At 51.4% G+C, this 27,305-nt stretch overlaps 11 protein-coding genes across 11 annotated transcripts; 2 read left to right on the top strand and 9 right to left on the bottom strand.

Annotated features, from left to right (window-relative positions):
* Window positions 1–53: 53 nt before the first annotated feature.
* Window positions 54–389, bottom strand: COCMIDRAFT_95169 (uncharacterized protein; the record flags this gene model as incomplete). Its single annotated transcript, XM_007689713.1, has 1 exon — window positions 54–389. The coding sequence occupies one exon, from the start codon at window positions 387–389 to the stop codon at window positions 54–56; it is 336 nt and encodes a 111-aa protein (XP_007687903.1).
* Window positions 390–709: 320 nt separating this feature from the next.
* COCMIDRAFT_36700 (uncharacterized protein) lies at window positions 710–1,729 on the bottom strand (the record flags this gene model as incomplete). The annotated part of the gene is made up of 3 exons (XM_007689694.1): window positions 710–1,185; window positions 1,253–1,502; window positions 1,568–1,729. 3 exons carry the CDS (start codon window positions 1,727–1,729, stop codon window positions 710–712), a joined length of 888 nt encoding a protein of 295 aa, XP_007687884.1.
* A 460-nt stretch (window positions 1,730–2,189) lies between these two features.
* On the bottom strand, window positions 2,190–5,992 carry COCMIDRAFT_5229 (uncharacterized protein; the record flags this gene model as incomplete). Its single annotated transcript, XM_007689675.1, has 3 exons — window positions 2,190–2,869; window positions 2,917–5,790; window positions 5,902–5,992. 3 exons carry the CDS (start codon window positions 5,990–5,992, stop codon window positions 2,190–2,192), a joined length of 3,645 nt encoding a protein of 1,214 aa, XP_007687865.1.
* A 960-nt stretch (window positions 5,993–6,952) lies between these two features.
* COCMIDRAFT_36698 (uncharacterized protein) lies at window positions 6,953–8,112 on the bottom strand (the record flags this gene model as incomplete). The annotated part of the gene is made up of 4 exons (XM_007689693.1): window positions 6,953–7,622; window positions 7,676–7,829; window positions 7,881–7,953; window positions 8,104–8,112. The coding sequence occupies 4 exons, from the start codon at window positions 8,110–8,112 to the stop codon at window positions 6,953–6,955; spliced, it is 906 nt and encodes a 301-aa protein (XP_007687883.1).
* Window positions 8,113–8,729: 617 nt separating this feature from the next.
* COCMIDRAFT_36697 (uncharacterized protein) lies at window positions 8,730–10,121 on the top strand (the record flags this gene model as incomplete). The annotated part of the gene is made up of 5 exons (XM_007689692.1): window positions 8,730–8,748; window positions 8,802–8,848; window positions 8,906–9,052; window positions 9,113–9,904; window positions 9,954–10,121. 5 exons carry the CDS (start codon window positions 8,730–8,732, stop codon window positions 10,119–10,121), a joined length of 1,173 nt encoding a protein of 390 aa, XP_007687882.1.
* A 1,959-nt stretch (window positions 10,122–12,080) lies between these two features.
* Window positions 12,081–12,653, top strand: COCMIDRAFT_95070 (uncharacterized protein; the record flags this gene model as incomplete). The annotated part of the gene is made up of 1 exon (XM_007689712.1): window positions 12,081–12,653. One exon carries the CDS (start codon window positions 12,081–12,083, stop codon window positions 12,651–12,653), a length of 573 nt encoding a protein of 190 aa, XP_007687902.1.
* Window positions 12,654–14,924: 2,271 nt separating this feature from the next.
* Window positions 14,925–15,137, bottom strand: COCMIDRAFT_95154 (uncharacterized protein; the record flags this gene model as incomplete). Its single annotated transcript, XM_007689711.1, has 1 exon — window positions 14,925–15,137. The coding sequence occupies one exon, from the start codon at window positions 15,135–15,137 to the stop codon at window positions 14,925–14,927; it is 213 nt and encodes a 70-aa protein (XP_007687901.1).
* A 4,401-nt stretch (window positions 15,138–19,538) lies between these two features.
* On the bottom strand, window positions 19,539–20,543 carry COCMIDRAFT_95059 (uncharacterized protein; the record flags this gene model as incomplete). The annotated part of the gene is made up of 2 exons (XM_007689710.1): window positions 19,539–20,119; window positions 20,261–20,543. The coding sequence occupies 2 exons, from the start codon at window positions 20,541–20,543 to the stop codon at window positions 19,539–19,541; spliced, it is 864 nt and encodes a 287-aa protein (XP_007687900.1).
* A 1,504-nt stretch (window positions 20,544–22,047) lies between these two features.
* On the bottom strand, window positions 22,048–23,160 carry COCMIDRAFT_26248 (uncharacterized protein; the record flags this gene model as incomplete). Its single annotated transcript, XM_007689680.1, has 1 exon — window positions 22,048–23,160. The coding sequence occupies one exon, from the start codon at window positions 23,158–23,160 to the stop codon at window positions 22,048–22,050; it is 1,113 nt and encodes a 370-aa protein (XP_007687870.1).
* Window positions 23,161–23,986: 826 nt separating this feature from the next.
* Window positions 23,987–24,290, bottom strand: COCMIDRAFT_5223 (uncharacterized protein; the record flags this gene model as incomplete). Its single annotated transcript, XM_007689674.1, has 3 exons — window positions 23,987–24,025; window positions 24,086–24,203; window positions 24,274–24,290. 3 exons carry the CDS (start codon window positions 24,288–24,290, stop codon window positions 23,987–23,989), a joined length of 174 nt encoding a protein of 57 aa, XP_007687864.1.
* A 1,755-nt stretch (window positions 24,291–26,045) lies between these two features.
* COCMIDRAFT_95061 (uncharacterized protein) lies at window positions 26,046–26,666 on the bottom strand (the record flags this gene model as incomplete). Its single annotated transcript, XM_007689709.1, has 2 exons — window positions 26,046–26,483; window positions 26,565–26,666. The coding sequence occupies 2 exons, from the start codon at window positions 26,664–26,666 to the stop codon at window positions 26,046–26,048; spliced, it is 540 nt and encodes a 179-aa protein (XP_007687899.1).
* Between the last annotated feature and the right edge of the window lie 639 nt (window positions 26,667–27,305).

Here is a 27,305-nt window from a genome sequence, read left to right as displayed (position 1 = left end):
TTCTTGCTTACCAATAATCCCCCTCTTCCCCCTCTCCTTCAACCGAGTCTCTTTCAGACCATCCCAGAAGCCCTCCAGATTCCAATTTCATCGGCATACATCTTTTCCACTGCGTCCACCCATACCGTCTTGAACTCCAAAGTTTGGCCCCGGACCTCAATCCACAGTTCCTCTAGTTCGATTTGGAAGCGCTCGAGATCGGCGGACCATGGGTCTTCTCGCTTCCAGGTGGTGTGATCGAGGGGGAGCATTTCGCGGCGGTTGGCGCGGTCTGTGGCGATTTTTATGCTGAGGGCTGTGATACGTTTTTCGAGGGATTTGTGGTTTGCGGCGGTGGAGGGAGAGGTGAGGGTTTGGGTTGTGGTTATGATTATGGTTGTGCAAGGCATTGTAGATGATATGTAGGTTTATGAATGGAATGTGGAGGGTGGAGTGAGAGGGTGATGAAAATGGTGTTCTTTTTTATCTCTTGATACGAAGGTTGTAGTGGAAGCATGTCAGGAGAGAACAGAAAGCGCAGATATATACGTATCTGATTTAGAGCAGACAGAAGGTACGTCCGCTTTCATAGATGCAAATCACATCAGTTATTGCCTACAATAAATATCCGTTCCTCTCATATTCAAAAAAAAAATCAAAATCAAATCCAAGTAGGTAAAACAAACCCTACACCATGAAACTCCAGAATACACGATTCCAATCCTCGTATCTACTCCTTCCTCTCTCCCTCCCCCTGCAACGCCCACAACCCCCTCCGCATACCCCCCGAATCACAACTCGCAAACTTCCACCACCCCCAATTCACGCTTCCAGCGCCATTCACCAATCCCCACCTCACCAACCGCGGCATCGGCGGCCACTCCGCCCACTGTCCCCCCTCAAACTCCTTATCCAGATTCATCAGAAAAAAGGGAACAACATCCAGCACCCCCGCCTTCATCACCGTCTTCTTACCCCAATTCTTAAACACTGCGGCTGCGGCGTCTGCCGCAGGTGTATTGGGTGCGGGCGCGGAAGGATGCGTGGCGAGGGCGGCGATGGTGCTGGTTTCGCTGTGGAAATGGTGGGAGAAGGGGTGTTGAAACGAGGACATTAGGGATTGGAGGTGTGTGCCGTTTAGGGTGGTGAGGGAGGGGAGGGTGGAGAGGTAAGTTGAGTATTCGGCTAGGCCGTCTAGAAAAGCTTCTACGGGTTCAGTCTTTCGTTAGATGATGAGTTTCGTATGGGAAGGAAAAGGGGAGGGGGGGTTTACCGTGCTCTTTATGCGTTTCTCCCCATATGGTCTTGTCGTTTAGGACTTGTTCTACGGCGGGGAATAGCTCGGTTTCCTCGTCGTCGTGGTGCGATTTTACGAAGCGGAACCAGGTTAGTGCGTAGCCTATGAATGCTGCTTTGTCTGCGTCTTTGACGTGGGGTGCTTGGAGGTAGATGGAGTTGTAGCCGCGGAGGATGGCGTTGTGGATGTGTGCCATGTGTGTGGCGCCGACGGTGAAAATGTCGGTCTGAGAGATGGATAAATTAGTACAATTCCGTAGCAAAGTATGGGTTTTTTTTCAAAACAAACTACCTTTCCTGTTGCATGCTGTGGTGTAGTGATCAGTTCACATGGAGTGTCAGCCCATGGGCTGTTGATGGATGTCATATTTGTTTTGGGAGAGGGGAGAAAGTATTGAATTGATATGGCAAGCACTAAGAGTAAGTAGAAGGAGGCGGTAGTGACGCTGGGCATCTTGAAGGCTTGAAAATGCTTAGTCTTTAGAGATCAATGATTATATATGAATCTTTGTGATTGGAGCATGCACGAAGCAGCATTAGTATGCATCGCGAAAGTGGTCCGTGGTGGCGTGAGTATGAGGCGACTTTGGCCACTCTCAAATCAGCTCTCAATGATTCCATATTTGCTAGATGTCTCTGGCTGCATTCATCTCCTCCGGAGTTGTCACAAATTCCGATGTTAAAGAACATTCACAAAGGTAGTATGAGTACTCACATAATATCAAAGTAACATTACTTCAACCACCTTCTTACAGGAGGTACGTTGGTTACGTGTTGAAATTGTAAAAAGAATATAAACTACGCGAATCGAGACGCTCCGGGTCTCTTCTGGTATCTCAAGTCCACAGTGAATGCCCAACGCTTACTTTACATTATTCATTCCCCCAGAATTGCGGCATTAAACGGCTCCTGGTCTAGTCTTCAACAGCAAAATCATCACCATTTCCGTCACTCTTAACGTGCTTCTCTCCTGGAGCAAACAGGTCCGGATTGCGATTTTTCAAGGCAGCGATTTGACTTTCCTTGAAGATCTTGAAATGCGTTGGGTCTTCTCTCTCCAAGTTCTTTAACTCCTCAGCGTTCTTCACTACGCTGTCGAAAGCTTCTTCCCATCCTTTGCCCTCAATCATATGCCTCAACTCATCATCACCACTGTGGTTCATGAAGTATTCGCGCAACGATTCAATGTGCTCAGGGAATCCTTCATCGTCTGCTGTGCCCGAAAGGAAGGGAGACTGGTTCTCAGAATCATCAGGCGTGCTTGGGCGGGAGTTGAGAAGACCAGTGCGCACGCGGTGGCCAAAGCGATGCAGACGACCTTCCTCAAGGGACATATTACGGGATGCGAGAGAGACATCGGAGTTGTGGCGCGAGCGAAGTGTAGTAGGGGGTTCGTCCTCATCGGATTCAGGGGCCGTCATGTCTGTTAAGACGCTGTTTTCGAGGGCAGGAGCTGTAGAAGCAGTCGGTGAAGTGCTTGGTAAGGAGCTAGAGGTAGAGGCATCTTCTGAAGGCTGGAGACGAGTTTCTGGATATTCATCTTCAAAACGCTGGATCATGCCCTGAAGGGTTTGATCCAAGAACAATAAACGGCCTTTGCATGTTAGCTGTATTTTAAAATGCTGAGGTGATGTGACATACGGTAGTTGATATCGTTCCCGCTCTTCGCCTCTCGAATTAATGCAGGTTGGATCCTTGATCGTGTGGTACGCGCCGTATCAAGCAAGTCTTTGGACATTGCTCTCGCCTTGCTTGGCTCCTCCAGTACTGGGACCATGCTTCTACTCCTTGGAGTCGATGTGCCGCTTGGATTTGACACTCTACTGAGATCTGACTCCTTGTGAGATAAGCAGTAGCTCATGGCTTTGGCAATACCCGTGCCTCCAACAATGTAGTCATCATCGGCTGACGATGCATTGTCGTTCTCTTTATCGTCTTCATCGTCTGGGCCAACAAGACGCATCAAGATGCGCGGGACCTCGACTTGTTTTGGTGCGGCACGAAGTTCAGGCACTTCATTGATAGATTCAATATTTCGCAAACAGTACGCCACAACTTGCTTCGCGAGTGCCTTGACAACTTCGCTCTGTTCGGGAGCTGGTATGTCGACGTCGACGCATATAAGGGATTTTGACAATCTGGCCGCAAGTGTGAGAGATGCGTACAGCGCAGCAGCATCTTCTTGGGTTTCTTCGTCTGTCGAAGTTGCTACACGTGTGATTTCGGGGTTTTCGAGAATGTTGATGTGCGCAATTTGCGGACAGTCGGGAAGAATTTCAGCGATGGCTATCGCATCTTCGAGCTTCATGTCCACGTTTACAAGATGTATCCGTTTCAGTTCTTTGAGCTGGGGCATGTATTTTCTTAGCAGACATAGCGAAGTCTGGCCCATGAAGAGGCCCCTGTTATGTGAAAGATCTAAGAATTTGAAGGACGGCAAAGATACGAGGACTGGAAATAGTGCCTTGAGCGATTCAGGAGTAAGACCAGTGTCTTGTAAGCACAAAGCCCAAAGTGGACTGTTTTCGCAGTGACTTATGCTTTCACCAAGCTGGCCTATCCAAGATCTGAGATCGTTGCCTCCGATATCGAGACCTTGACAGACCCCTGAGCGCAAGTATCGTAACACATGCTCAAATCCTTCGCTATCTATGTCGTTCGTTGCAAGACTGAGACGCTGGATACCACTCATGACACAGCCATCGATGATTTTGCGGATGCTTGCAGAACTCAGGTTACATTCGGCCATGGCTAATTCCTGTAGCTCGGAACCACCCAAGCGTTCGGAAATAGCTTTCGAGAAGATATCCGCAATATCTGCTGACTTTGTGTCTTTGGTAGGTGACAGAACTGGTGTGCTGTCTGTAGATGGGGAGGCCACCTGTGGTTGAGAGTTTGGAAATAGAATCATCGAGACATCGACAGCCACGATAGACTTGCACATGTATAGGAAGAGCGCGATGTGTTTCCAGCCCTCGGATGTAATTTTGGGGTTGTTCTTCAGAACTAATTTTTTTACTGCCGAAGAACCTGCTTGGCAAAGCCCATCCTGTGTACCGTCGCTGGACAGACTACGTCGTTTTGGTGGTTCTGGAACTTTGGCAGCGAGCAGGCCAGCAAGGACGAGGCGTATCTTTTCGTCGGTCAGATCTGCGTCCTCTAAGAACAACTTCTTTACAGGCACGATAGCCAGCCAGTCGGATAAAGTCAGGAAATCTGCTAGTTGTAACCGCGATCCAGTCAAATCCAGACAGGTGACGACACCGGGCTGGACAACGGCGCATGCGCTCGGAGCTGCCAACTGGTCACTAATACGTTTGAGGATAGGAGATTCGCGCAGTTGACAACATCGTCTGTAGATGCGGAGTGGATCAATCGTTGGCCGATCCTGGGCGCGAGGAGCTGCTGTTGTCCTTGACGCAGCAGATACACCTTCAGCACTACCGCTGTCGTCATCCCTGGTCAACTCTAGAGGTATTGTGCCGTTCTCTTCGGCTTTTCTACGCTTCTTCTCTTTTCTTTCCTTTCTTTCAGCTTCCGATCGCTTCTTCTTTTCCTTTTTCTTGCTCGTCTCCTGCTTGTCCTCTATGACTGTGCCTTCGGGGTTGGGCTCGTTTTCGTTTCCAACTGCCTCTTGCGCGACAGCGATAACGCCTGCTTTTTCCTTTTGTTCGGCTGCAGTATCCGGGTTTTTGAGTGCCTCGCCTTCACTGCGCTCCTTCATCTTCTTTTCTTTTTGCTTTGGCTGCTTCTCGTCTGTGACCGCTTCGTCCTTGTATTTGGGCCCTCCAGCAATCTCAACGTCAACACAGAATGCAACTTTGCGCAATTTGTGCTGGTCGAGCTCGGGCACTAAGCATCTTTCTCGGTTTGGGTCAACGTTCATGACTTTACGCGGACACACGCCTCCGTTGGGGTAGACCTTGCCAACTGCATTGACTTGCGACCCCGAAGATAGGCGCCGAAGGACATTGCCGACGAATGAAGTCTTGGGCTGTTGTGGAACATAGGGGTCAGGGCCGCCATTGTGGCCTGTCGAAGCTGCCTGTATACCATTCAAGGCACCGTTGGCAGAGGGAGAGGCGTGGTTAGCGCCATAAGGGGACGCGTGCGATCCCTGTGCTTGGGCGTGGGTAGTTTGCGCTGGCGAGTTTTGCGAGGAAAATTTGGAACTGATGGTGCTCATCCATGAGTTGCGCCGCGACGTAAGTCTCGAGTCTGGCGGCGTAGTTCCGTTGACATTCTTTTCAGAACTGCCCCGGCTGAGTAGTGTCGGTCGCTTCGGCGGTGCTTTGATGGGAGGAGTCGCGGTCACAGGAGATACAGGCGCGGATGCAGCTGCGACAGGAGACGGTCGTGGGGGAGATGCGGGTCTGTTGGTCGCCGGTGTCGGCTTCTGGGTTTGCTGCTCGTCATGGCGGGGCCGAACAGGTATTCCGCCATGAGATGAGGTTTTGGGTGGCGCATCTCTACTCAGGCCTGGTGATGACGGAGCCCGTTGGCGATGGTGATGGTCTGTGGTAAAGGGTGCAACATTAGCAGTGCTCTCTCACACGAGACAGAGACAGTAATTCAGGGTCGCGCCGCAAGGCCGAGCGGTCTCCACCCAGGGTAAGCGGGCCTTACCTCTAGTCGAGTGATGCAGCCACGATACATCTACACCATGGATGTCCTCCATGGCGGACGCAGCATCGGTCGATGTCTGGATGGTTGTCATTGTGTATTATCCAGGGGCGCCATGCGCCAGGGCTGTTAATACCCTCGGTGAGGGAGTAGGGAGTCGGGAGTCTGCGGGGTCTGGCTGAGCTGAATTCGGAGTAATCAACCCACGCCACGCGCTGATTGGAAATGCTGAGGAAATGCTCCCGGATGCTGTTCTGCCAGGCGCCGAAGACAATATCAGTCGACCCGTGGTGCTCACGTCAGAACATGCGCCAAATTCAAAAAGCTGCCCTGTGCGATCTTCGGCCGATGGCGAGCAGCGAGGTGATGGCGAACGTGCGCGACGGTGCTTAGCACGTATGTATATTGGGGCCGGGGCGATGACGAAAGATGCTCTCGGCTGCTTGCTTCGGCTCCTCCTCAGCTCTCTCTCCGCCAGCAACGTAGTAAATATACGACCTTCTACTAGTACGTATGTGCACACTACTCACTGCGTATGTAGGTAGTACTATGTACATATATGTTGGCGTTCCGCCCGTCGTAACCAGCCGCGAACATGATGCAATCATTGCCGGGTCCTCCCATCATCCGTACCCGGGGTCATGTGCGCCCTCATGGACCCAAACACCTGACCCTCGCAAACCAATACTTAGACACGCACAAACAGCCAAGGCTATCTAGAACCAAACCGCCAGGGGCAACTTTAAAGCCAATATTGTCTACTGCTCCCATGCGACTTGCTGCCATCAACACCCGAATCAGATGGGCCATGTCGTCCCATTTCACCACGTTTCACATATGCAGAGCGAGTAGAAACACTTGTTTGAAAAGGGGGTATCTTGTTTGCGACAGCCAACTGCGTGGCCCGTCGTCTTATCTTCTCATTGAGGTCGTGAAAGGCTAAGTACAGAACATATATCCTGTCATGACGGGCATCCTTCCCATGTCATCCCCAGACGCCAGAGCCGTACTTTTTTCATGATAGAACAGAGTGGGAAGAAGAAAAGGCTACCGCTTAAGCAGAAGTAAGCTCGGCGATCTTGGCCTTGACGCGCTCCTCCTTCTCGGCCTTGGTGAGCTTCTTAGTCCTGTACTTCTTGGACTCCGCAGCCCACTCCTCCTTGGTCTTCTTAGGGCCGGCACCCTCCTCCTTCTTCCAGGGGTCCTCGCGGATCTGCTTGTGGGCATCCTGGTAGAGCTCCTCAAGGCCATCAGCCTCGATGTCGTCCTCGATGTAGCCGCTGAACTGAGACTTGTAGCGCTCCTCATCGTCGTCGGCGAGGGTCTCCATGTACTCAGCAACGTGACCACCGAAGATGTACTTGCGGAGGGTCTCGGCGTCGAGCTCCTTGCCTTCGATGTCGTATCCAGGGAAACGGTTCTCGGAGTGGGGAACGAAGACACCACCATCAGAGCAACCCTTCATGGCACCGAAGACACGGGCACCGGTGGAGGTGCGGGTGAGACCGACGTCAAGGAAGACCTTGAATGGGCGGCGCTCCTCGCCGTCAACCTCGGCGGCCTCGGTGAGGGTGAACTCACCATCAGCCTCCTCAACACCGACGAACTGCTCATCGATCTTGAGCTTCTTGAGAACACGGCGGGCAAGGAGGAGACCGGTGGCGTAAGCAGCGGCCCAGTTGGTAAGACCGTGGGTGATGCCGTAGGCCTTCAGCTCGTGAGCGCTGTGCATTTGTTAGCCACAATTCATGTTCAGTTCAAGTCGTGTGCAACATACTAAGCAGCCATGAAGACCTTGTCTCCGCCAATCTCGGAGTGGACGATTTGGCAGATGATGTCCTTGTTGGTGAAGCGAACGACGAGGCGGTACTTGGGCGCATTGTACTTGTTCTTGGCCTGGGTGATCAACCTCTTACGGGCATAGTAGTCGGCTGCCAACTGTTAGATATAGTCGCAAACCAGGCAATTGCTCTAGTACGTACTCTTTCCCTGTCGGCGGCGCTTGTACTTGACTTGGTACCGCGAGAAGTAGGCGTCGTTCTTCTGGAGCTTGGACTTTTCCCAGAGTCAGCGATTTGCGCTTCAAACCCGCATTCGAAGCATCTCGCAAAGACTCCACTCGACAAACCGTCGAAGCGGGGTTGCCATGACGGCGGTAGGATGGAGGGGGATTTCTGTTGCGAGAGCAATTCAAGGTGTACTTACGAAAGGCATCTTGACCGGCTGCTGTTAGTAGATTCGGCTGAGGAGAGAAAGTTCGAGGGTGGTGGTGCAAGACGCCCGAATATTGGAGTGGGCGCTCGGACCATGTCGCTTAGCGATTTGCAAGTCGCAACTTTCAAGGTGGGTGACCACGCCAACAAGCAAGCAAGCTCCCGATGGGTGACCACGAGTATTGGGAACAAGACTTGACAGCTACATGTGCAATTAGTATCAAGAATTTGGACAGATTGTATCTCTTGAATATGGCGCTCTTTGGCATTGATTGCACACACACAAGATGATCCTTGGGCAGCATGCAAGCAGTCTCTCTTGGGTGCCCAACTGGAAGAATTCCGTGCTGGAATCAAATAATGTCACACGTTAGATTCTTCTGACAGTTCTCAGCCTGTAATCGTAATGCAGATTTTGGTATAATCAAAAGTAGCTGGTGCATTTCAAGTTGTAGCTTGACCATCTGCTTTGCCCGATTGAGTGCTCACGGACCCCCGGCCAGCCATCAGCGCCCCGCCGCCAACGTCGTCAACCTCAAGGCACGTAGGCACCGAGCTACAGCCAGCTCTCAACATCCACCTCCCTCACCCCACCAACTCCCCAGAGCTTTTTATAAGATGGCTGAAGCTCCTATTGGTAAGCAATGCGCCTTTGGTAATTCTCAACGCTCTGCTTACCCTACCAATTAGTTCTCGATGGCGGTACTGGTTTCCTCAAGGCGGGTTATGCCGGACAGGTGAGTGTCGACTAGAGCACACAACAAAACCTGCAAAGCTGATGATGGCTACTACAGAACTTCCCGGATCACCAGTACCCTTCGATAGTCGGCCGGCCCATTCTGCGAACCGAAGAGCAAAACACGGGTGACATCCAGCTCAAGGACATCATGTGTGGTGACGAGGCTGCGGAGGCGCGCTCAATGCTTCAGATTACCTACCCTGTATGTGGTCATGCAAGGGAATTATTGCACAGAATTGGATACTGACCACTTGCCACACAGATGGAGAACGGCATCGTGAAGCGCTGGGACGACATGCAACAACTGTGGGACTACACTTTCTACGAGAAGATGAAGATCGACCCAGCTGGCCGCAAGATCCTGCTCACTGAGCCACCCATGAACCCCCTCAAGAACCGCGAAACCATGTGCGAAGTCATGTTTGAGCGTTACAATTTTGGCGGTGTCTACGTGGCTATCCAGGCTGTGCTGGCTCTATACGCACAGGGTCTCTCATCCGGTGTAGTCGTCGATTCAGGAGATGGTGTTACACATATTGTTCCCGTCTACGAGAGCACCGTTCTCAACCACCTTACTCGACGTCTCGATGTCGCCGGACGTGATGTGACCCGCAATCTCATCGCGCTCCTTCTACGGAGGGGATACGCCCTGAACCGAACCGCCGACTTCGAAACGGTACGACAAATCAAAGAGAAGCTCTGCTACGTATCATATGATCTCGAGTTGGACCAGCGCCTCAGCGAAGACACAACAGTGCTGGTGGAGTCATACACTCTTCCGGACGGTCGAGTGATCCGGGTGGGCAGTGAGCGTTTCGAGGCCCCCGAATGTCTGTTCCAGCCTCACCTTGTGGATGTGGAACAGCCCGGTATCGCCGAGTTCCTGTTCAACACGATCCAGTCGGCCGACGTGGATGTGCGAAGCAGTCTGTACAAGGCCATTGTGCTGAGTGGTGGAAGCAGCATGTACCCGGGTCTGCCCAGTCGGTTGGAGAAGGAGCTGAAGCAGCTGTGGCTCACCAAAGTTCTAGGCGGAAACCCAGAGCGACTCAACGTGAGTAGCCGATTGCTTGTTGTGGTCACTGGCACTAACACTTTTGTAGAAATTCAAGGTGCGCATCGAGGACCCGCCTCGACGAAGGCACATGGTCTTCTTGGGTGGTGCTGTGCTGGCAAACATCATGGCAGACAAGGAAAACATGTGGATAACAAAGGCGGAGTGGGAAGAACAGGGCGTGCGTGCTCTGGAGAAGCTTGGGGCAAGAGGATAGAGAAGACGCAGTTGCACACGAACAAATCCAACAAATTCACGGCACAACGGCTGACACGCACGTTGGATGGGAAACCTTTGTTGCTTTTTTTTCTTGCATGCAGTGAGAGGGTCATGTGTCTTGTCAAGATTGGCGTGTCGTCTCCCGCACCCTGCAGCCGTCATTGTTGTGGTGTATAGTTTGGAAACGTGGGGTAATTAGCTCTTCCAACGTCACCGGAGGCGTCATGTCACAGTAGTTTTGGCTAGTAAAGAGGCGGTGGACGGACTTTGTAGGGTGATTCGGGTCGCCAGGTGCAGTGGGGGAAGTGAGCACAAGCAAGTAGCGGAACCTTAGCCGTTGCTGGATATACTGGTACACCCCCAGGTAAGCGGATTTTGAGCTAGACCGATTGTCCCTGCATGGAATGTCGGTGTCTTGCACGTGTGCAGGTACATGGAGGAGTGCATGCTGTGAGTCTGAGTGAAGTTGATGACGGCATCTGGGGGCGGACCGAGAAGCCGCAATGTTTCTGTGGGCGGTGGTCTAACAGCACAGCATGGGGAACTTTGGTTCATCGTCATAGCGAGTAGCTAGGGACAGTACTAGAAGGTCCATGGAGTTTTGTCTAGAACCAACTACCCGTCGAGACGCTTCTGGACGCTGGACATGAGGACGGATAGCTTGCCACTCGGTGAAGGACGGGGGGAAGCTCGGGGGCTTGAGGGGAAAGACGCGTCTTGGATCTCGATCGATGGTTGCCGCGAATTGGGTCGAAGATGGGTGGCGTCGCTGCCACACGGCACTACACGACACTACACTGCACTACACGTCCAGCGCCTACACCGACGCGTATGCCTAGGGTCACGATGGTGATCTGGCGCTGGTGTGGTGTAGCAGTGTAGTGTGGAGTGGTGTGGGAGTGGTGCGGTGTGGTGTGGTGTTATGTCTTGCGGGCGTTGTCTCCGTCTACTATGTACATACATAGTACATATGTATGTATGTACACCACCACCACACACACGCCGATATGCGCCACGACACGGCACGGCAGAGCAGGACAGAACAGAACAGAACAGCACAGCACAGCACATAGCAGAATAACAGCGCCGACGGGCAGGTCTGCAACGGGCTCGCACACGCAGGGCCCCCCGCGCTGCAGGGCAAATTGGAATTCAGGTTTGGCCATGGCGTCTGTGTCTTCGCACAACGCGTTTAGCGCCGGGGCTGGCATTTGGGGTTGGAGAGGGCAACCGGTATTCTTGTTGCACTGCGTCATCAAAGCCCATGGTGCACAAGGCAAGGAACATTCACCACCACCGACGGAAAAAAACGCCCCGCCCTCCACCATGACCATGCACTTCGGCAAACAAGGGCCACCCATTCTGCATGACGAGATAGTCATGCCCACGTAGCCGTAGCCGTAGCCGTAGCTATCCACGCACCGCCAGCACGCTGGGTCCTGTTCCCTTCCCACTCGCTGAGATTGGCCGTCCCCAGCAGCCCCAGCACCACCTCCCTTGGCGGGTGCGAGCCACCATTATTGAAACGGGCTCCACACTGCGGCCCTGTACCCTGCTACCCTCTCAGGCACGATTACCGCACGACGGCGCCTCCAAGCGGAAGATCACCGCCTTACTATGCCATTAACATCGGCTACCCTCCCCGACGCCTGCTGGACCCTCCCACTCCCAAATACATCCATATGCCTACATATATTGGTCACCGCCGCCGCCTGTGCCTCGTTCCCCCTCGGCACTGCGCTACTTTCCTCCACCAACAACACCACCACTACCACTTGGGAAGACCGTTGGTATATCAATCCACCCAACCCGTCTCCTTTGTTCAAAAAGGTCAGACGAGGTCCTCTCGCCACCTCATCATATGAGATCGCCGCCAGCGTCGCCCTCTCTTTCGCGAGTCATTTTCAGATCCGACACCACCTCTCACCACTCCAATCACCACCACCACCACCAGAACATGCAACGATCCTCTGACCGCAACATGCCTGCCATCAGTTCTCCTCTGTCCCCCAGGTCCCAGCCTCTCGACATCCCTTCCCAGGCTCGACGCCGGCCAGCTCTCAACCCACGTCAGTCTAGCAACCATGGCCCTGCTGCCCATTTAAGGCTTCCCTCGCTGCCTCGCTTCCATCCTGCCAACTATGCCTCTTCCCAAAGCTCCAGCCATTCCAGCCAAGCAAACACACCAATCACTGGTCCCGACAGTCCGCATTCGCCCGCCTCTCCTCGATCAACCAACAGGCAATTCGAGGTTCAAAGACAAATGTACCTCTACCAACAGCAGCTTCTCGCCAACACTAGCCGTCAGCACAAGGGCTTTGGACCCAGGCCAACCAGCCCTCGTCTTGAGCCTCTAGCTAGCCCTGGAGCCGTCACACCTCTCGAGCTCGAGGATGAGGTCGGCGGCTACCTCACAGCTGGTGTAAGCCGAGCCGAGGCCGACCAGCACGTTGAAAAGTTCATTCGGGAGGAGGCTCGTCGTCGAGGCGAGTACTCTCCCGGCAGGACTACCTCCGTCGGCGGTAGATAACTTTACGACCATCACCAACCCGCACCGTCGGCACAAAGATTGCCTAGACATCATCACAAAACAAATCATTACCCTACGCGCCTTTCCTTTGGTTACACACCCGGAGTTTTTGCTGTTCTCATACGGCCATAGCAAGGAGCATTCACGGCGTTCATCACCACACTCACCCACGAAAACAAGACAAAAACAACACGGAATCATGTCAGATACAACATCACCATAGAAGGCATGTTGTGGAAACGGTCTCATTCTTTTAGAGCATGGACGCGCGCAGATATTCTCTTTGTCTCATCACCTCCAAGTGCTGGAGCGTGGCATCGGTCGCTTTTCCTTTTGTCGAATACCCAAACCAAGTGTTACTATTATTTTGCCCCAAAGCATGTACGGCATCTCGCCTGTCCTTAGCTTCACTCCGCAAGCGCTCCACTACCATCAGTGTCGAGCTGGACAGATGACGGGTCTTTTTTTATTTCTTCTCTATACGTACATAGCTAGTTGAATTCAAAATTTGCACACTTTAAGACAAGACTCCATTATCGAAATGCTGTTTTCAGATATGCTGTTGCCTCCATGTCCCAAACTAATCCATCCACAATGAAACATACATACACGCCCACCCCCGAACTCCAATCATACCCAACAAACATTATTCGCCACACATCACACTCCCCTCCCACTCACAACCCTAAATGTCTCTGAAACCTTGTCTCGTCAACCCATGCACACACACGCACACCCGCCACCCACCTCCAAAAAAGAGCGTCCCACCCACGTGAATCGCCTTGCCGCGCTACCCGTTTCCGGGCCCCATCATCTTCCCCCCCCTCTCCCCTTGCACCTCCCTTCCTCCCCACACCTTTCAAGCGGCATATCTGTATCCACTAAGTTGTACTCTACGCCCATGATCACCTCCCATCAAAGCACGTAGCACGCGCTACAACGAGTAAGTAGCCGCATCCCGAAAAGCAAAGAAAAACTGAATCAACCGCCGCACGCACGCACGTACGCACGCACGTTACCTGCCCGTCCGCACCGAATGTCAAGCATCCCTACACTTTTTTTCTTAAAATCCCGATCAGCAGTTTGGAAGGGGGGAGGGAGGGGAGGGGGGGTATCCACTCGAAGGGTGTGTGTGTGTGCTAGTTGTTTTCGTTTGCTTAGCTCTTCCTCTCTCTCTCTTTCGCGTCTTCGTCCTCTCCACTTTAAGAAAGTATCACGCTTCCTTTTTCTATCCACTCTCGCTTCCCTTTTGCGTAAACGTACAGTTACACGTGCGAGGAGTTGGACTGGAAAGGGAAGAGGTGGTGGGTGGTTGTGTGTTGCTAGGGCGCAACACACACACACCGAATTAGCAATTGCCAGGTGATAAGCAGTGCTCGTGCTGCAAAATCCTACGGGGATTCCTTGGGAGCCCGGAGTAAGAAGGGTGTGTCTGTGCCGCTGTCGCGGGTGTGGTGTGCTTGGCCGAAATGAAAGCGGTGGGTGGGTAATTTACAGTGGGTTTGGGATGGGGAAATCATGATTTCGTTTCGGTTGGTTATGTTATTCTAACGTATGGGTTTTGTGGATTTATTACCGCTTTTTCTTGTTTGAAAGGACTAACTAGGTTTTAAGGAACTAGGTTTGAAGATAGTTTGTGGCACGTGTGTGTGCGTGTAGTTTTTTTTTATAAAACGTGAATGTGACGGCTAGATACATGCGTAGTTTGACTTGGTGATGAGGGGCGGGTAACGCGTCAAAGTTTCAATGTTTCCTTTTAACAACAAACCCCTCCACTCCCCCCGTTCGTATAGAGCGCGACGGAGAGATGAAAAGGGAAAACGAAATGAATGATGTGCACGAGCAGGAGGACGAAAAAGAATGGGGATTAGAGCGGACCCTGAAGGGGTTTTTTCCCTTTGTTGCGCTTCACGATCGCATACAGTAGGGGGATGCAGGTATGCACGGTGCGCACTCTAGTCTCGCGTAAAGCGGTAATGCGTGCAGTGCTTGTGTTACTCTACTCCGATTTGCTCAGTTTCGCTCACATCATCTCTGTTTATCTTATTAGCAAAGTCTTTCTGTGTTTATTTAGTGCAGTTTTTTTTTGCAAACAGACAAGTCACAGAGCGAGCTTAACAGCCACCAATGGTGCGCCGATTCCACCACTAAAGCGGAATATCAAAGACCAAACTGGAGAAAAAGGGCCGTTGACCGGATTTCGCGCAATTTCACTCTTTAACCCCGTGTTCCATATCACGGCTGGGATATAGCCTGCTACGCAAGAGATGTTCATGCCGTGTTCACTGCTTTTGGACATGACAGGGAGAAATCGTACGTGTGGGGGCTTCGAACGGTACGTGGTATGTACGTATTCGCCGATATGAAAACAAACACCAAATGGCGCCAGATGGGATTCAAACCGCAAAAGATACGTGTGGCATGGATACGCTTGCTTGATTCGCCCGGTGAAAGAGGAGGGGTAGGCGGAATGCACAACGACATCGTTGTGCATGATGTCTTGTCCAAGAGCGCTAGGACGGTTCCGAGCATTCGCAAACATTGGCATAGAACGGCGCGGGCATGTGTCCTCTGCATCCTCGTATGATCAAGGGACCAAACCATTGCTTCGATTTCCCCTTTTGAGTCATACAGATACAGTTGGTTTGTCTTCGCACAGGCGATGCACAGGCAATCTCAAGAACCAATGACAAAGGACTAACGGACGCGTTCCTTTTCCCGCGAGACATGGCAACCGCCCGTCCCTGCATCTTTTGATGGTGTGTACCTTGATAACAGCATTTCCCGATTGGTTAGCCGTGCTGTCGTTGTTGGTACCAGCGTTGCCCTGGTGTGTTGTTCGCCCCCTCCCTTCCGTCACGGAACAGGGGTGCCGAAGAATGCCATAGATGTGGGGAGGCTGGCTTGTGCGCCACAGTTGAAATGCAGGGTGAGATGAATTCCGGTTGTCGTAGCGCTTGATAGGCAGGACAAGACCGTCTACCAAGACACTTGGATGGAATTGAGGCAATTTCGTCGTGGTAGAGGAGGAATGCGCTGCATCACATGTTCCATCAAACGAGTCGTAACCCAAGCATCCCAAGATCAACATGCCTGATGTTCGTGTCCGTGAGATGCCGAGCCGGATTTCAATGACTAAGTTGAAGATCAGGGTCATGGAGATCTTATCGCGGTTGCTTTTGGTGGGCTCATCGCTCATTCGCCACATATGTTGAGGATTTAGTCGGCGGGAGAATTGCCAACTATGCCCCTGTTGTGCGTACGGTGCGTACTGAGTCGTAAACGTTGCGGTATGGTGTTGCGATTGCTTCGTGTCTCGATACGGCAAGTTTGCTAGCTTCGCTCGAATGGATTAGAGCATAGACTCCGGCATTGGCCTTGTTAGCACCCTGGGTAGGTATCCATGCCGCTCAGTGACCGGCCGCCTGTCGCCGACTACTCGTCTCAACCTTCCGTCCCATCTCTTCCGCAGTTCGACGCCTAGTTTAGCATACGCTACCGACTTGAGCCGCGTGCTGCATGTTGCTAAATTGCAACACCATGCATAGAGCCGTTCATTTGCCGTCTCTGCCCTCTCACCGCTCGTGCTTGAAAGATCCTACCGCTCAGCGTGCTCTATCACAACGGCTCACGGCGCCACTGCAGCGCAATGCTGGCAATGCCTGCTGCCGGATTCCTTGCAATCAAGGAAAATGAATGCGTGTTCCACACATTTGCGTTCGCCGATGGCTTGTCTCCAGTGGTGTGTGTTTTTTCTCCTCTAGGCACTCAGTAGACTGTTTCAAAAGCGACAATCTCTCCCCACATGTCGCGTGTGTAGTGAATGTGTAAGCAGCAGGATGCTGAGATCGAAATGTCAAGATGACGACTCTGGAGGGAACGACATACGTCAGAAGTCGTTGTCCATCGATCGCAAGGGTGTGCGGGAGAGTCTGTGCGTCGCTAATCCCCTTTTGGCTAGCCGTTCCGAAATGCTCTGCTGGTTCTGGTGAAGGATACGGCATGAATCAGAAAAAAAGACATGGTAAACTTGTCCACCTGCACTCGTGCCAAGCGCAACCTCTCTACTGCACACAACCCCGCCATGCCGCTCACTAATGCTCGACTCACCCATACAAGTTCGACAGCTTTCCCGTGATCATTGTGGACCAGCAATGGCCTCGTGGTCGTCCTGGGATGTTTTTCTCCACTCTAAACGGCCGCGGACGCCTATCGAAGACTGACTTTCGCATCTCCACATTTGCACCACCTGGCACCCCACGATTGATGCGCATATCATGACTGGAGGTGTAGGGATTAGTCTGCCCTCACCGACATGGTGTCCCATCCAACGGCCTACATCCCTGACCAATGCACAGCAGTGCTCCTCATTACAAGATCTGCAAGACATTGTGGTACACCTACACCTCATTGTCCTCTGAAACTGCTTGCGTACGCAGCGCGGCATGCACATGGATACGCTCTCGGTATCCGCCGGGGCATCGATTAGTTGCATAGCGGCTCATCTACATTTTATCGGCACACAGTGCACCCTGGCCTGGTTGGTCCGGTCACAATCCCCGCGACGCTCATCACCTCTCACTACCAGGACTCAAGTAGGTAGTCCTTTACATTGAATACTGGAACTTGGCGCAGCTCGTGGCATGCTCTGTATAGATGAATATCACCAAGTCGAGTTGTTGAGGTGAGATTTCTGCAATTGCCGAGCCTATTACGCAGAAAAGCTAGAGAGAGTGTGAACACGCATTTTCGCATAAGCTTACCTCGGCTGCGGAGTGCACAGCCTCTCTTTTTCGACTTCATGCTCAAGAAATCAAGATCGAAATCAATAATGTCGCGAGCAAGACCTGATCTCTGGCAACATGGTATGAGACCTAGGTACCTACCAGAAGCAGCAAATCAAGTGGGCCGGAACGCCAGCCACCCCAGCCCCATGCTCCGGCTATATTCCTTGAAAAGTCAACAACAACCTGCTAGAATTTATCATGCCACAGGTCATCTTCGATCTCTTGCACATTCCCCCATACCATCTGACGTCAAACGCGACCTGCCACAGTCAAATTTCAAGACGGGTCATTGTGGTCGGCCCTTCACAATCGGACCGCTTAGGCGAGCAAAGAAGGGCCGTCTAATCATTATAGCAAGTTGATCTTAACCACACACCTCATATACGTCGCAAAGTTTTCTTATTCATTCTTTGTTAATTGTGGGGAAAGAGTATGCGTTTGATGATGATGAGATGCGGTGGTGCTGACAATTTGGCCTTTGTTGGGCTCCAAGGATGCTATAAGATGAGCAAGGAAGACGCATGGAGAGGCATGTGTGTAGCACTCACTGGCTTTGCTTCCTCCGATCGACAAATGCACGGTGCCGGATTCAACGGCCATGACATTTGGTTGCGCTCATCTTCCTGCGGTCTTATTCCCCTTTTGATATCACATACCGCGATAGACGACGCAGTGGCATTTTCTTGCCAGTCATCATCTGACGGTTGCACCGGATTATGCCTGTCAGTCCATTTCGAGATTGATCATCTTGCCTGTCCAAGAAGTGTTGGGCGGAGCAACATTTGCGGGATTTTAAAATATCTGACTACGAACACTGCACCACTTTGCTCAGTCCCCACTTCAAAAGGACTGTGAAATATCCATCAAGTAAATCTCATATATGACTGCATGTTTTTATTTGCTGTATCATGTGCTACGTTTATATTACTATGAGATGCCTAGCACCTACCTTGCAACAGAAGTAGTATACTACAGTACTTCTGTACCGTTGACAGATAATACCTCTCGCATGCCTGTTCTGACAAAACAAGGCATCAGTAACAGTATCATAAGCACCCACAGATTTATCAATAATATCTGCAGCTTTTGGCTAACCTGCATCAAACCAAATTCACAATAATTATCTGCGGTGGAAGACACGACAAGGAGCAAAAAGACGTCCACAGGTGACTTGATCTGCATTACCTAGACCTGCTTTGCATAGATTTGTGACAACTCGTTCCTGAAAGATCATCTGCTCCTGTCAACACAGTGACGAACACTATGGGTTACCCACAAAATGCCCTGTTTGAACGGTACATGTATTCACGTCAGATTCAAACTTGTAGAGTGTTGAGTAATGATCAAACTCCAATATATCTCTGATGCGTAATCAGACTTCATCTAGCGAAATCTTGCACAAGGCCTCTTCTCTTACCCACACCCAAATTTCTCAGGAACCCAAAACTTCCACTAACCTCACCCAGGTCCTTAATTTAGATCCTCCTCTTACCTAAAGGCCACCCCTCTACTTCCACTCATTCACACACACAACCAACATCACACAACCAAAAGAGGGCAAAGATTTTTAAACCAGACTCACTATTCATTCTTCTATATACAATTGCTTCTCTCTTATTAAAAAACGGTATTCAGCGGCCAGGGGCAGCCCAGAGAAACCCACCAAGGCAGCTACCCCCTTCCTACAACTTTCCCTTCCTCCCATCCATCCATCCCTCCAATTAATTCCAAACAAAGAAACAAAGGAAAAGAGACTAAAAAAGAGAGATATCATACGAAACAATCAACTCAAGTAAAAAGAAATGAGTGTATGATAGGTCAGTTATAAACACCAAAGACCGGGAGGGTCTCGATGTAAATAAAAGAGTAGGAAAATCATGCACCACAACCAATTACCTGATCCATCTTGATAGTGAATATTGCACAGCAAAGATTCACACCAGAGGATTGATCATTCCATCTCTTTTTCTTCTTTCATCTCTTCTTCTGTTCCCCGTCCTCTACCCCATCCTCTTCCCATTATATTAAAATCCATCTCTTTCTCTTTCTCTCCAATACACACCACCTCTTCATTCATCAAATTGAGTAATTGACAAGCTTACTCAGGCTTTCCGAGGATACCACGGGCCATGTGGCGCTTGCGGAGGTTGTACTCGATAGCCCTCTTCTTGGCCGCAGCGCTCTGGGTGAAGGCAGCGGAGCCACCAAAGGGACCAGCGAGAGCTGCGTTTTGCATGCGGACGACGCAGACGTTGCTGGCGCCACCGGCGGTACCCTGGCAGGTCATGCCAGCGGGCATCTGGACCTTGACAGGGAAGTCGGTGGTGGAAGCAGCGGACAGACCTCCGATACCGATACCGGGAACGTTCTGGGTGACCTGGGCGTCCTGGAAGGCAGCGGGGTCGGTACCGCCGGAGGTAGCATCGATCTGGGCAGTGAGGGGACCAGCACCGTCCTGGTTGACTTGGTGGAAGGTCATGGTGATGGTACCGTCGTCGGCAGTGGTGGGGAGACCAGTGGACGCACCGGAGCCGGCAGCGGCAGCGACACCCTGCTCGGTGGTGCCCTTGGGGGTCTTGGTGCCTGCACCGGCACCGCCAGCGCCACCAGCGCCGCCGGTGAGGGCATCGAGGAGACCACGCTTGTTGCCACCGAGGCCACCGAGGAGAGCACCGAGACCTCCAGCAGCGCCACCGGCACCGCCAGCAGCGGCAGCACCTGCTCCCTTTGCAGCACCTGCACCAGCGGCATTGGCACCGGCAGCGTTGGCACCGGCAGCCTTAGCACCGGCAGCACCAGCAGCGCCAGCAGCACCGGCACCAGCAGCACCAGTACCCATGAACTTAGCAATAGCCGCACCAGCATCTACAGGACCGGAAGCGGTACGTCCAAGAGCAGACGCCTTGCCACCCATCTCCTTAGCACGGATGATGGAAGTATCAGCCTCGGAACCAGAAAGCGGGTTACCAGAGTCACGAGGAGTGCCATCAGCGACGGAGAGACCGGGCATGTTGACACCGTTGGCACCCTGGACCTGGGTAATGACACCGTGGGCCTGGACGGAGGCTGCGAGGGCAGCAGTGAAGACGAGGGAGTAACGCATCTTGATGGTGGTGATATGTAAGGCCGGCTAAGGGGGTATTTACAAGAGTGATTCTTAAGAGAGATATAATAGAATGATTTTGTTGAGCGTAATAAGAGGGTGAATAGAGCAAGCGTCCGGCGCAAGTAGAAATTAGAAGGATGGAATGGATAAGAGAGAATTAATAAAGAAGAAGAAAGCGAGTCTGGTTGGTTTAATGGTTTGAATGATGATGATTTTGATTTGGGGGGGCAGATACCCAGTGTCTTATATACACTTTGATTCTCTACCTCTCTTGCCCTTCTGCTGTGTAAAACAGTAATGGCGTCAATGCCTAGAAGCTTAGCTACACACAAGCACTTCGGGAGGCCCCATCCTAGTTTCCGGTGCACCTAGGCGCTGTTTGTTGGACGGGAAAATCGAATCCACACTTGGTGCCGTGCCTCAAAACGGTAATGGGGTCGGACTGAGGTCGTGATACCCGGGGCACAGACGCTGGACTGTGAACTGAGACGGTGTAGGTCGAACGATGGGCGCGGGTTATTCCACTACAGTCAAGCGTCCGAAGAGATACTCCACTGCGGGACGATCTTCTCCAGAAGATCATGGCAAGCATGTCCCGTATCCAGGCAGACGATCAGAGGTAGTCGTGTTACCTCGGTACCGAATGCATTGATGTTTGGCATCTGAGAAGCATAATCCGCATATTCGTATCACCCCAGGCCTGTTTTGTACCAGACTTGGCGATTCAAACACATATGCCGGAACGAAGTTTCGATGTATACAGCCTTCCTCTTGAGGTCCAGTTACTGTATCGTAAGAATATCCGGTCTTCCAAGGTCCGTTCAAAAGCCCCAAGAGTATACACTGACAAAGCCAAGATGATAATATCCCGCAAGAAGCAACACCTACTCAGGGTCTTCCGGTGCTGAACGGTTGGCTGCGGAGCCGGCGCTGCAATAAAGTTAATGGTTGTTTCAGTGATGAGGGTTGAAACTCTAAAGTTTGGACTCGGTCGTGGACTAGCGTAGTTTGCTTTTTCGCGGAACAGTGACTGCCAACCCCAATTATTTCCGAAACATTCAAAGCCACCCCCCGAATATGGCAACAACACGGTTTCAACGTGTCACTCATACTCCGGAAAGCACTCTTCCATGTGAGCAAGGTTGACGATGGCAGCTTCGACAAGTACAGCGGTGAGATATCATGCAGCAAGCCACAGTTTCTGGATTCTGTAATGCCGTGTCATGGCCTGCTCTGGCGTTTCGCTATCCGCGTCAATGATGACAGAGAAGATATGCGGATTAACTCTGCGTTTTCTGGAAGAACACTGCAATTTCCATAGACGTTTGCGAGACTCTCGTACTCTCGTAGCAGCTTCACCACGTAGCAAACGTTGTGATACACTGTTTCAACACACCGCCTTCTTAGCATGATAGCCAACAATACGAGCGATGTACCAAGTCGTAGCTCTAGTTTGTCCTGTTTCGATCTTCTTGTCAACCGATTTCGTATCACACATCTTTCAATCATCCCAAGGCCCTTGCTCTATCCAAGCCCGGAACTCGCGTACCTCCTTCATCCACAGGTACCTGATGCATATCTCCTGAATCTCAAAGATGAGCATTCCAGCATCCAACTTGCCCTTGCTCATAGAATTTTTGATGAACAACAACAGGATGCTGACAGCACGGGTCTGCGCTTCCTTTCCGTATTCGACGATTGGTATACCGTTTGTCGTCAGCTCCGAAGTCGGCGGAGGCGCCTCCATCGCCTCTACGAGCCGCAATGCGTGCTGTATGAACCGGAGGATGATGTTCGGACCGTCGACATCGAACTGCTTGAAGGTATCATCGACAAGGAGTCTGGTAAGAAAATCGAGCGACGAAATTTCAAGAGGGAGACGTGCAAGTTCATCGGCGGCTACGTCGGGTGCATCCCTGAGCTTTCGCAGCATACCCCCTTCCCAAGACTCCGAGCCATTGACTCCCTGTGCCTTGGCCTTGCGCAATCCATTCTTTTCCGTCCTATTCTGCGCATGGTTTTCCACAGTTTGTGCCTGCGCATCCGGTAACCTGTCCCAGATCTGTGTCTCCACAAGCATCTGCATATATGGTACGATGTCGAAGTCTGGCAGCGCAACCTCATTCTCGAGCATTCGCTGGTATGCGCGCCAGGTTGGTTCCTTTGGAGGTAGTGGCTTGTCCACCAGCAAACCTTTGATACATCTTGCTCTGATACGCAAAATCTCATCCGTCGTGACCGTATTCTTCATGTGACTATCCGTGTCCGTGTACAGTTGCAGCGCAGCGAGTTCCCCATCAATGACCATAAGCGATTCAATCCAATGCGATAAAAAAGGCTTCAATCGCATTGGTATGCCCTCATTCATCTTCCAGAGTTTGTACTCGCAGCTCAGAATGGCCGCGAGCACTTCCAGACTCGGCTCGACGGCAGCTCTACGTGCGAATGCATCGAGCGTGTTCTTGATCCTCAGTGATTCCTCAAACTGGTCTGCATTGCCTCGTATCGATTGGGAAGCTACGTCTAAGTCGCGAATCGTCTCATAGCTCGGTTTGTTTGGATTGCTGATAAGGTTGATTTCTGCATGAGTAAGGGTAGCAGTGAGATAGCTCATATCGGGCGGCATTTATATCGCGGCTTGCGCTTCGGGGGATAGGAATGCTGCGAGTAAGACGTCGATCGCTGAAGGGAATACATAGGTTCGAAATGGGCAAGGTGTCATGGCCATGGGTGGTGGTGGTAGTATTGGTGATGCTGCACAACACGTAACCTTGGAAAGAACGAGTGGCACGTGCCAAGCATCGTGCTCCGCCCGCAAGACTAGCCATACGCAGAGGAGTCAATTTGTACGCGTGACATTTGGCCGTCAATTATTGAATGATAGTCATCGGGCTTTAAAAAAAAGCAATGTGTTGGAGGTAAATAATTAGTTTACACTGCGCAAACACCTGTTGTCACGAGTGTTGACCAATTCTAGATGTGGGCCATACTTTAGTTGCAACGTTAAATACTGCAATGATCCATTCAGTCACGATTCACATACAAAATCAATACAGCACATGCAAAGTTTGTAAAGAGCCCAATTAAATTCCTATTATGCTACGCTCCTCGGAATGCTCCTGGATGCACCATAAGCAAACCAAAAAGTAACCCAGGAAATAAAGGGTGCCGTGATAGAAAGCAGGTCATTATTGTATGCTCAAAGCCCAACCGGTGCGCTGCCATCTCGGTCCGCGTCATCCGACTAACTCCATGTCGAGTAGGAGGTCCCAGCATGGATGCATCGAAAGATATTTACAAGCCGAGCGGAGGTGGCTGAGACTTTGGTGGTAGTGGTAGTGGTGGTGCTAAACAAAAGAGGAAAAGATGGGTATCGTGATGATTTGACAACAAAGTCATAACCGTTAATGCGGCGTCGTAAACATTCGTCCGCGGCCCGGCTAGAATTTGAATATAATGTAGAGGGCGTGGATGATACCCTGGGTTGACTCCGTTAGCTGCATTGCAATCGGCTAATGTATTGGGTCAGCGGAACTCACCGGAATGTAACCCAGGATGGTCAACAGGATGTTGATGAGGAAGTCGGCGCCGCAGCCGCGCTCAAGGAAGACACCGACAGGTGGGAGGATGATGGCAAGAAGGATCTTGCAAATGTCGCTGGTGTCTAGTTAGCATTGTGTTTCCAGAAGAAACGGAGAGAGCGCGCAGTGGCTAAGGCTGAACATACCTAGCGGTGAAAGGCATGGTAGTGGTTGTTGGTGGGTTTCTCGGTAAGAAGAAGTGGTTGTTTGGTGGTGTTCAAGGGCTGTACAAGTAACTTGGATGTAACTTGAGGGTGTGGTAGAATGCGCAAGCAATAGTGGCATGCAACGGAGTATTTATGGAAGACTGATGGGAGGAGGCCCATGACCACACAAGCATGACGTAACAGATGAGGGTGGCAGGGATATGACTGATGCCGTGCACCCGCCGCCGGTTTTTGGCGCCACAACCAACACACGCGCCCACCACTGTGGCTGGCGTCATACGTCCGACACATCCGATTCCAGACCAAGGTTCCAAGCCATCCCAAGGCTGGCCCACCACAGCGCTTCCACACTCTCAGGGCTCACTTGGAAGAGCCGCTCTCTCCTGAGTGACGCATGCCATGCTGAAAACGGAGAGCACGGCAAACAGTAGGCGCACTTCTACTTACTTGCACAAACACCCAGCGACTTGGGTATGTACAGTAAGCACAAAAAGCCGCATGCATAGTAACCCTCACCACGGACGAATCCAGAACCGCTTATCCGCATATTAACAACTAGTATCCCCGGCGTCATCCCGAAGCTCTTCCGTTGTCATACGCATCAAAAAAAACTCTTACTAACTTGACTCGCTAAGCCACACTCATGCGAATTCGCGAGCCACAATCATGCACAAGCCACAACCGTGCACGCGCCACAGTAGATACGCAAGCGCCTATGACAACGTTTGCTTGTCGATCTCATTTCCCATGGCCAACTAATCGTCATGTCCAACGCCTCAACATGTGGCAGTGTCGTTCTATGTATTCATAGTGGGTCTGTGGCTAGAAAAACTCTGGGGAAATCTCGGGCTGCTCGGCAAATGTCTTGGGGGCAGCCGCCGCCAGGTTTTGAATTCCAAGGCGTAACGTGGTTGTGGCTGGTTTTTTCTCATGCCTTGAATGATCACCCTGTTCGTCATTGACATACTAACTATATGTACCGATGCAAGCATGCTGCATGAGCAAAACATCACAGCCGGACTGTCTTGGCGCATTGTCAATCTTCTCCCAAAGCTTGCTGGTAATTGAATCTGACCTGCAATTTATTATCGAGACGATGATTTACTGGGAAAGGCCGAACGATAAGATCAAACGCATGACACGTATTTTTTCTAGTCGTATAGTCAGCTACAATGCGACCGAGATGCGAAGCTTCTGCCGCGTTTCTATACTTCATACGCACTATGAGGTGCTTGGAAAGGGCTATATAATAAGATTGGTAAATATCGTTGTACCTGTTTTCTAGTCGTATAACCAAATACGATGCGACCGAACTGCGAAGACTCCGCCTCATCTACAGCATTCACACACACACCAAGAGCTGCTAGAAAAGAGCTGCACGATCAGACTAACAAGCATGACACGTACTTCCCAACCGTATAGTCAACCTACAATGCGATCAAAGTACGAGAGCTCCGCCTTATCCACAGACCTCGCATGCACAACGATCTGAGAAAGGGCTACACGATAAAATCGGTAAACATCGTAGTACGTGTTTTCCAGCCGTACAGCCAAATACAACGCAACCAAAACGCGAAATCTGCAGACTATACATATACCCCCACGAGAAGCCTTGAACAGCACCAAAAAAAATCACCACACCTCAAATCGACACTCAAACAAAAAAACAGAATTCAATCAGGGGGGGTATATTCAAACACATCTCTCCAGGGTATAAAAATAAATCTCAAACTCCTAAGCCTCGCCGCTCCTCACGCCCGCTCCGCCTCGGCCTGCTTCTGCAAATCCGCCTCGACCCCTCTCTGCCTCGCCTTGCCCTCATCGTGCTGCCGTCTCGCCTCCTCCTTCTGCGCCTCATTCCCCGTCAATCCCGCAACCGCAGCCCCAATATTGCCCCCCACACGATCCCCAATTCCCTTTCCGAGATCATTAACCTGACCTGCAGCTTCCTGTCCTTTGCCCTCTTTATTCTGGCGAATGCCTTCTTGCTTGAGCCCCTCTGCGCCGAGGAACCCGCCAAGCGCTTCTTTGGCGGCGCCGACGTTTTGGTTCCAGGCGCCGCTGGTGCGGTCGGGTGAGTCTTGGGCGATGCCGCCTTCGGGGGTGGCGGTGAAGGGGCCGGCTTTTGCAGCTGTGTGCGAGAGGTTGTGTTTTGAGTCTGCGAGGTCTTTGCGGGCTTCGCCTTGGGTCTAGGATGCATGTGTTAGGATTGGAGGGTAGAGTTTTTTTCTCTTCTGTGTGCAGAGTAAGTTGGATGGGGATGAACTTACCTTGTCCGCAGTGTTACCAGTCAGCGACCCAATACCGCTCTGAACGGCGCCTACAGCCTTGTCCAGGTAGGACTGGCCGGTTGAAGTTTCGTTGGTCGACATGATTTACTTGATCTTTCTCAGGTGATGGTAGGTTTGAAAAGCGTTCAAGAGTTATGTTTTTTTTTGATTTTGCAACTAAGGTATATATCCTACGTATCTTCCAGGCTGAAGGGCTTTATATATCCCCCCCTCCTTCCACTTGTTTGCAAAGACCGCGACGAAGGGGCCCGCATGTGAAGTATGACGTCACAGCCCCCCACTTGCAATACGATCGCAAATCGCCAACCCACGCGCCCTGCAAAAAAAAGGCACCCTGCAGCAGCAGCAGCAACAGCTCTGACGACAGTGGCACTTACCCTGCCGGAGTGGGGAGGGGGAGCGAGAGAGAGACATGTGGCATCCCTTGAGAAATTTTCTGGGGTGTAAATTCGTGGTACTGCGGAGGATGAGGGTGTGATGCAATAGGGTGGTGATGCTTGTAATCAGCTTGCAGGTTTGTAACACACACACACACACACACTCTCTCTCTCTCTTCTAGTGCACATACACACACCATCACGATAGGCGTTAAGATGTTGATTTCGCAGTTAATTCCAAAGGTTGGGCAAAAGTGTATGTTCCCAGATCAAGGTTTTGTAGGTGACAAGGATAGCAAACAAAAAGAACAGTAACGGCTTAAGATGTTAATATATTTATTAT

The sequence above is a fragment of the Bipolaris oryzae genome (genome assembly GCF_000523455.1).
Source record: "Bipolaris oryzae ATCC 44560 unplaced genomic scaffold scaffold_63, whole genome shotgun sequence".
Lineage (NCBI taxonomy): Eukaryota > Fungi > Ascomycota > Dothideomycetes > Pleosporales > Pleosporaceae > Bipolaris > Bipolaris oryzae.
The sequence above is the reverse complement of the archived record's forward strand: the minus strand, read 5'-3'. Positions and strand labels throughout refer to the sequence as shown.